This window comes from Branchiostoma floridae, chromosome 14 (assembly GCF_000003815.2).
Source record: "Branchiostoma floridae strain S238N-H82 chromosome 14, Bfl_VNyyK, whole genome shotgun sequence".
NCBI lineage: Eukaryota > Metazoa > Chordata > Leptocardii > Amphioxiformes > Branchiostomatidae > Branchiostoma > Branchiostoma floridae.
The window spans coordinates 5248142-5256943 of record NC_049992.1 but is presented as its reverse complement, the minus strand read 5'-3'; the positions used below and the strand labels follow the sequence as shown (position 1 = coordinate 5256943).

Sequence of the window (8802 nt, the reverse complement as noted above, 5' to 3'; positions counted from 1 at the left end):
TGAATGTCACCATTTCCAATCTTTAACAGACCTTTAAGGCATATTTACTGTTTCATACAAACTCACACGTAATTGTTGGTTGACCCTAACAAAGCTGCATGAAGACGCCACTTGTAACACTGTAATGTGGGCATGGCCACAGGTTTTCTAAACCTGAACATGGTCTTGATTTTGTAACACGACTGCAAAAGATTATGTTTTTGCTGAAAACAATGCTTGTTTCTAACTTTCAGCTTGTTTCTAACTTTTCAACTTACAAAGATTTGCAAAGTTTTCCTCCCTGAATGACACAAACTTTCCAACCAACTCCGTGATGTATAGAATGCTAATTTCATTAGTTTCAGTAAGGCAGCGTTTGTTGCTATGCACCGTAAACAGGTTTGTTACCTTGTAACCCAGTTTTCTAGCTATGTGTAACAGCTACTAACAAGTCAATCATTTGCAACACCCCCTTTCTACTAGAGACTTCAACTGCCTACGACCACTGAACGACCATACGTTTCACAAAGCGCCAAAGTTCATAGACAAAATAATGAATTTTCAATGCTTTTATGTGTTTTGTTGTCTCTTAATTCTATCATATTGCAAATATGAAATTTACGAATGTTATGTTGGTCGCTGTACTGTCACTGTATTTGCCATCTGGTGGAAAAGGGGTATTTTGGACATTTGCAGAAAAATGGAATTATATAGAAACTTGCTTAGATAGATAGCCTACCATAACTAGATAGGAGAATTCTGCAAAAACCTCTATATGCACAGTAACTAAATATAATTAGCATTAGCTTTACAAAATATACAGGGAAACTTCGCTTTGTTACACAACAGTTCTGTACATAATTTGTTCATTGAAGACAACATTTGATGCGGTCTAACAAAATTCAGTAGCTATTCTTCAAAAATAGTTGCTGGAAATATTTCTGCTGAGCTTGAAAACTTGGAAAACTATACAAGAAGCCGAAACGACTGCTTCAAAGCTATCTAATATGTAACATTCTACAAACGTCTACAACGACTACACTGTAATAGGACTTGCTATTGGCAGATTTTGTTTGTAAACACACTATGTATGTAACACACACTGTGATTGGATAGAGAGCGGTCGCGGCTAAATGCGCCGCCCGTGCTTACAGGTCCGTGGATTTCCCGCGGGATTGATTGTGGACTAGCAGGAAGTTGGCCGCCTTGTCTACGTCCCAGTTGCAGTATATGAGCGTCTGCTTGGCGTACTTAAAGTCCCCCTCATCCATATTAACCAGCTGCTGCAGCTTGATGAACTTGATGGCCTTGTCGACGTCGTATCTCATCTCCCGTAGTGCCATGCGACAGTCCTCAGTGGAAACCTAACGAGGCAAACGAAAACGTACACTGGCGTTTAGAAAGGCCAACACCTACACAAACTAGCATTCTCCTACGCAGGGACATCCAACGGCAAAACCGCCTGTCTGGATGTACCCTGCTTTCTCAACCATCACTCTTCGTTCTTGACTGCCCTGCTTATGAATATCAATGAGCTTTCCTTATACATGCGAGATCCCTTTTGAAAACTGAAAGGCCTATTCTTCGATTGGCTGACAGCTGGTTTGTGGTGACGCCTACAGGAACTAAGAGTGATGGTTGAAAGAGCAGGGTACATCCAGACAGGCGGTTTTGCCATTGGATGTCCCTGCGTAGGAGAATGACAAACTAGTGTAGCGAACACATGCCAGGTTCTCCCTATGGTGGCAGTTACCGAACATGCAGACTGACGGAGGCAGGCCCATGCACTGCATGCACAATAGCACCCCCTGGCAGTTACTTCTTGAAGTGCATGGTTAGGTATGGACTTGTATGACTGGAGTCTTTTATGTTGGCTTAGGCAAACCTTTTGAATATATCTATGGCCCATATTAGAATTTGGTTTTGAGTTTCCATTACCTTTTAGATACATGTACATGAACCCTTAAGTTTATTGACACCGAAAGAGCAAATTTGCCAGCTAAGTTTCCTATAAAATGAGCTAAATTTATTTGTGCATTTTGTCTACAGAATCGAGGTATATAATCTGAACTTTTCCCTCTCATTGTCAGGAAATAACTGCAAGGTTCAGATATGTGGAGTTGTTGCCTGTTTGCCATGCTGACTACAATACTACACAGCTACTTGTACTACAGCCACATGCACTTTATGTGGTCTTAAAAAAGCGGTGTCTAAAATTGGCTACTTCATATAGTATTACATACATAACTTAATAAAATGCAAATCATAAACACTATATTCATTGACAACATTTCTTAGGCATTTCCTTCCCTCAAGGTATTCAAATATCTGGGAGGTATAACTCTTTGGCTTTTACCTCAACTTCAGTGTCTTGATGATAACCAAAACTAAGGAAAATATTTGTTCGGGCAGAAAATTTGTTAGAAACTAGTCAGTAATCAAGAATGCCAGATAGTAAGCTGTTTTAGGAATAAATTCTAATTTCTAGAATGGTTTGGTTAAAATTCTGGTCTGCTGTTACATAAGTATTATGAGATGTTTGAGGGGCTATCTACATTTAGTGCAGTGTTCTAGCCAGCCTGAAATTTTTTTCCATCCCCTGGACTTTTAATGGAAATCCTACTGAGCGAAGGCACAACAATCTTAGTGGGGTCTGGGAAACACTATTTTCTGCATTTTGAGTTCAAATTTTGCTGTTAGAGTAGACTCAGTTTAATTCAATGGCATCTGTGCTAAATTTCGGGACGTCTTCGCAAAATTTCATTTTTTTTATTATCATTACTTGTTGACATAATGGGCAAAATTCTGTCAAAGGACGGAAGGACAGATGCTGGCTAGAACACTGATTAGTGCTTAATGTTTTGTCCACAACAGGAGTTCCTGTGCACTGTGGAAGGTTGGGAAGTGCTCCTCTCACCTTAGGGAGAACACTGTCACGTTAGAATGAAAACTATAAAGAAAACAAAAGAACAGAAATCAGAAGCAATTAACCAGCGAGAGTTAATCTATAAAATCAAAGATAATCAAAAATAATCACGCTAAAATGACTATGATTGATGGGCAATTAACAAACGTCATTACTATTCATTAATTGCAATTAGTATGATGAATTAAGAATAGAATCTCTCGAGCTATAGCTATAAGATACTAAATCAAGCATTAAAATCATCATCCCACAAAAGGGCAACACCATGCAATAGGTTTGAAACACAACCAAACTTGCCACCAGTATAGTAGTGTATAAATGCCAAGCACTTTCTTAAGTTTCTAGAAGCAACTTCTTAAGTTTCTAGAAGACCGCAAGCAAAGGTCACAAGTCAGAATGGATAGTTCACACCAGCTTGTAGGCCAGTCTTAGTCGTACTTCCGTTTTCACGCTCGGCAAATTTCGTAGAACCGACACTGACGAGAGTGGTGTTAGTACGCGGGACGGCGGAGATAACATTGCCTCCAAAGTTTTGGGTTAGTTTAAACATAACTAAACAGATGAAGAACAATTAGCCATATTTACACAGAGACAACAAATAAGAAATAACAAATAACGAGAGGGACAAACTGAAGGAAGTTGCCTCTGTAAGTTAGCAGAGAGGTAAGCGTGAAACGGAAATACCGCTAACCCTGGCCCACAAGCTCAGTAGAAGCGCCCGTTAGTAAGGCATGCCAGAATGTGAGTGCCAAACCTGGTCCCCCACCACTCTCTGCATCTCAACTATCTCCCACCGAAGGGGTCTACGTCGAGGAATGTCTTTCTCGCGGTCTTTATTACCATTTCTGTGGTGTGACAACGGCTTGCCGGTCATGTCCATGTAACCTTCGTCTGTTTCTGACGTGTCGGTGGCAGAGCTGGCGTTTCCCGGGGAACGGTGATACCTACGCGTCGTCATCGGTGCTTCGTTGGCGGAGTCCCCTGTAGGCGGGTTCGATGAGCAATCTGAGAGCTCGTCGTAGCTGGTGTTGTCGATGGAGATGGCACTTGAAGAGCTGCTGTTCTGTTGGCTCTTCTTCAGTCGGGAGTCTGCGGGCTCGCGTTTGGTCCTGGGCTTCCCCATCGCGAAGAAGGGATCGGCCATGAACATCTTCTGCCTGAGGAAGGGGTCCTCGGGAAGCTTCTTGGCCGGCTCTGGGGCAGCCTCCTTCTTCTCGCCTTCGGGGACATAGTTCTTAAAGGTTATGGTGCCCTCGGGCGAGGTGGTAAGGAAGACGTTGTCGTTACCTTTGAAGGGGGAGTTCACCTCGCTGTTGGTGCGGCTGCGGTTGTTGCTAGGATACACGGGCGACCTGGGCGTCGTCGGAGAAGGCATCTCGGGCAGAGACGAGGCGTGCTGTAGCGACGACGTGCTCCCCGTGCCGGGGTTGTAGTAGCTCTTGTCGCTCGATGTCGACGACGCGGTGGACTTTCTCGTCCTCCGGCGCGGCTTGGGCCAGTTGGTCTGGATAGGCACTCTTGGCGGGAGCGGCACCGGATTGGACGACGAATCCCCCGACTCCGTGGATGTGGTTTCGTCCGGCTCTTCCGGCACCGGCCTGGAAAGGAGAGGACTGTCCAAGGACCGCAGGCGTCCTATGGACGGGCTGGAGTTACTGTCCTCCTGGGAAGACCTATCAGAAGCAGCACCCTTAATCCTTTCCTCCCACACCTTGGTCTCCTCCTGATAAGCCACCCGCGACCGCTCCCTTGCCTCCGCTATGGAGTCAGTGGACACACCCCCAACCAACGCATCGTACGCCTTTTTCCCGTCGGGGGAGATCGTTTCACACAGTTTTAATGCAACAACGTCTGTGGGAGACTTAGGACTCCTGGGGGCATTGTCCGTACCTTTTGTTACTTTGCCCTCCTCTATTGTCTGAGACGTGAGAGAAGACAGGGATTTCGTGGGCGACCTAGGCCCGCTGGAAACACTGCTGGAAGACTCCGTGCTGGCGGTTCTGCGGTACGTCCGTGCAGAGCTTGTCGGGACAGGGATAGATGTGGGGACCTTCTTGTCTTTCTTCTCTGGGCTGGCAGGGGGAGCTGCTTTCTCTTCTCCTCCAGTCTCCATGATCTTCAGCACATCGTCCAGGAGAGATGGTCCAAGGTCCAAGTTCTGTGTAAGGTAAACAAGGAAGATGAAAAAAATAACATACAAATCTGTAAATCACCAACAAAATAAACCTGAATTCCACTCTCACTGTACAGATTATTTCAGTCTTTGTCACAGTATTCATCTAAAGTCAACAGTCTTTCTTCAGTACATGCTAACGAACGTTCTTACCAGTTTGTAACACAGAATTCTGAGACTTAGTCCAATATCAAAAATGTTTTATTTCTTTACTGAAGAAAAGTTGTTTGCCACAAGACAGTAGTAGTGATACACCTCACCACACCACACCTTACATAACCACACCTTAGAGAAGTAAAAGAGGGATCAGAAAGGACTGTGGAGAGGTTGTGTCAGGGTAGCACTACTTGTTTTTTTCTATCATTGACAACTGGGCAGACCACAGTTGGACAGTCCAAAATTGATGGATAACTTTCCCAAATGTTGCTAATAGTATACCTTATACACCAAGAGCCTTTGCCCCACCCTAAGTAATGAATGCTTAAAGTAGGTATCTCAATTGACTGTGCAGAAAAATGTTTTTTGAAATTTCAAGCATTGCAAAGTTTTTGAAATTTTAAGAAAATTCAGGGCAAATTTGATTTTGAAAAAATTACCATGTAGCAACATGGTGCAAATGGACACAAAATGGCGAACATCATTTTATCACTGCCAATTTCTTTCTGATTAATTTTGGTGAAATTTCTTGGCGCAGTCCAATAAGATACCCACTTAAGCTTTAAGAGAAGCAGAGTGTTGTCTGTGTACCTACCAGGGACAGTACTGAGGTGGAGTCCTACTCGCACGCACCATGCAGCAAGGAAGGCCAAGAACAAGTCATGCATGCAGAGAAATAAGGAAAGAAACATGGCAGCAGAAATAAGTAAGGTGATAAAATCTGACTTCTACCATGCTCGAAACAAAAGGAAATATAAACATCAAAATAGACATCAAATGAACATGAAGTGTTTTGAATCATCAACTCACTAATGTGAAGAAAGTGCAGGTCTAGCTTTTGGCCATGTAACACACTGTACAGCCTATTAGAGTCACATAATAAAAAATAATTTCACAAATTGTGGTTTTGAAAAAGATTCTGCAGTCTTTAAAGAAGTAAATGAGTAAATAGTAAGGAAAAAAATGATTATGTTAGAATTTGTATGTTTTTTTACTGTAGCTTCAAGTCGAAACATTCCTGAATCCAAAACACTTCTCTGTTCATTCAAAGGTGATGCTGAAGAAATAGATATTGGGCAAAAGAGCTTCCTTCTAAAACACTAGAAATCTATGAAAATGTGATTCTATCAAAAGGAGATAAAATAACATTTTACAGCTATTAAACTAAAGTGAATACAGAAAAGGAATCAGCAGCACACTGGATTTCAAGCAAATCAAAGAAACTAATTCCAACACACAACAAAAGATAACATTTTCAGCCAAAGGTATCAACTGACAGGTTGGACAGGACTGGATTGGAGAAAGTAGCTACGGCCATGTTGACTTGACATCGTGGATGACATCCACCAGCAAATCACATTTATCTTTCCCATAAAAAGTTTGAGACCATACCGTCATAAAAGCAGCTGCAACATGAGCAACTACAGTAAAAGCAACTTAGCCATAAACTTAATAAAATTTCAGACAGTGCCACACTTTTTGTATCAAAAACTGAAACTTTCTCCTAGATGCACAAAAAGTATTTAGAGCACTAAGCAATGGTTTTCCAGTAAGATAAGAAAGAACAAATTTTGAAATTCATTTAATAAGATATATTCTGTGTCATTTTGAACAAACCTTCCTTTCAGTTATCACTTAGATTTCAAAATGAAAGCAGCTTTTTGGGGCTAAACTCGTATGAATTTTTAGCACGAAAACTTTTGTCCCCAAGGTTGCATAAAAAAAAAAACAGAGGATGTCATCCACACTATCCTCTCAATTCAGCCTAATGTAGAGAAATGCCTGTGATCCGGACGTCGGCGCGGCGTATACTCACAAAGTCGTCCTTCCCGTTGGCCTCCCCGCCACCATCGCCCTCCAGATCCAGATACTCGTGATCCGACACGTCCGAGTTCACCACATCCCCCGACAGGGCGCGGTCCAGCGAGTCCTGCGATTTGCTGGGAGACGAGGATGACTGACCAAGGGGAGAAGTCCGCCCGTCAAACTTGTCGCCTTCGGGAAGGTGCAGGCGAGGCGGTTTGGGGGGTCCGGCCTTGTCGGGTGACCGCTCAGGAGTGGACGTGGCCGAGGAGTGACCGTTCTGTTGTGCTGCCGCTTGGTCTGTGTGACATGCACGAAAACAAAAGATTTTCTTAGTAAATCAATATATAATATTATTAAAAATACTTTCGAAGCACCAAAAGAAAACTAACTTCCAAGCTGATCATAATAGTCTAATAGTATGTATATGTAGCAGAATAACGGGCAACTGGACGAGGAGTGACCATTCTGTTATGCTGCCACTTGGTCTGTGTGACGTGTACGAAAACAAGACATTTGAACTGTGAAGATTTTCTTCAGCTTAGTAAATCAATAAGGAATGACTGTTCTGTTGCGCTGCCACTTGGTCTGTGTGACGCGTACAAAAAAAATAAAACAAATTGGAACTGTGAACATTTTCATCAGCTTAGTAAATTAATATATACATTGTATTACATATCTTTTATACAACTAAAAGAAAATAAACTTCCAAGCTAATAATCTAGTTATGTCACACTAATATTAATAACCAGAGCTGCTTCTGTCCTAAAATGAAAATTTTGCTTGTTGGGTAGACAAAAAAAATTTCTTCCATAAGTCCCAAAAAATCTGACTTCATCATGATATGAAAATGTGAATTCACAAGCTGAAAATTACGAAAATCAACAACATTTTAATGTCTCCCAAACAATGAGTGGGATGGAAAAAGACAACCTGCTAACAACCAATATTGTATGTTAAACATTTTACAGACCTTTGGTCTTATGCTATGTACCTAAACTTAAGACGTTTCATACATTGTCAACCAAAACAACGTTTGCAATGAGAAACATGCACAACAAAGCCAAAATCAAGTTAGAGAATAAATGCGTTAGCTGATTAAGATAAAGGCAAAGACAAGACGCTTACAAATGAGAAACAGAATTTACATCTAGCATGTTACTGTTAGTAAAACAAACAAGATTTAGCAATTCGTTATGCTTGGCACTGCTACAGTAACAGTAAAACCTTAAACTTGGCATTGCAGTGTTTGCTCATTAGTGCCAGAATCTAACTAACCAGTATTAGTTACAATAAACGTAAAATAAAGCACAGCAAACGAAACAGAGAAAAGCCATATTTACATGCAGACAAGCACTCACATGAGGCACTCTTGACTGGCAGCAGATGGCTGTGGGGGAACAAACATGAGTTTTACACACGTTTTACACTGTATCATCGTCATCTCATCATCACTGTATCATCAGGCAGTGCTAAATTTGACAGACAATATTGTTGATGACATATGCTGTTTTGAAGATAACTAAGGGTTAATAACTTACTTTCCCTCTGGTCTACAGTGACATAATGGCAAGCCAGTAAACAATAAGTATAACCACCCAATATATCACCAAGTGAGCAAAGCAGTTTATGAGGTGGATATTGCTTACTGGCAGCAGATGGCTGGGGGGGAACAGACATGAGTTAGAGAGTGACATGTTTTACATGTTTATCATCAGACAGTGCTAAATTTGACATAACTTTGTCAGACAATATCTTTGATGAC

At 41.8% G+C, this 8802-nt stretch overlaps 1 protein-coding gene across 15 annotated transcripts in view; it reads right to left on the bottom strand.

Annotated features, from left to right (window-relative positions):
- Positions 1-533: 533 nt before the first annotated feature.
- The window catches only part of LOC118431189 (activated Cdc42 kinase-like), a 92636-nt gene continuing 84367 nt past the window's right edge, over positions 534-8802 (bottom strand). For 8 of the 15 annotated variants that reach the window (XM_035842312.1, XM_035842313.1, XM_035842309.1 and 5 more), the window contains 5 exons: positions 8381-8427; positions 7051-7337; positions 5830-5853; positions 3660-5063; positions 534-1343 (listed from right to left, as the gene is read on the bottom strand). In XM_035842312.1, the coding sequence (XP_035698205.1) occupies positions 1128-1343; positions 3660-5063; positions 5830-5853; positions 7051-7337; positions 8381-8427 (1978 nt within the window). In that variant the 3' untranslated portion in view covers positions 534-1127. Of the gene's footprint in view, positions 1344-2896; positions 2930-3659; positions 5064-5829; positions 5854-7050; positions 7338-8380; positions 8428-8802 lie in introns of all 15 variants that reach the window. The other 7 variants (XM_035842314.1, XM_035842315.1, XM_035842317.1 and 4 more) reach the window with 7 other exon arrangements.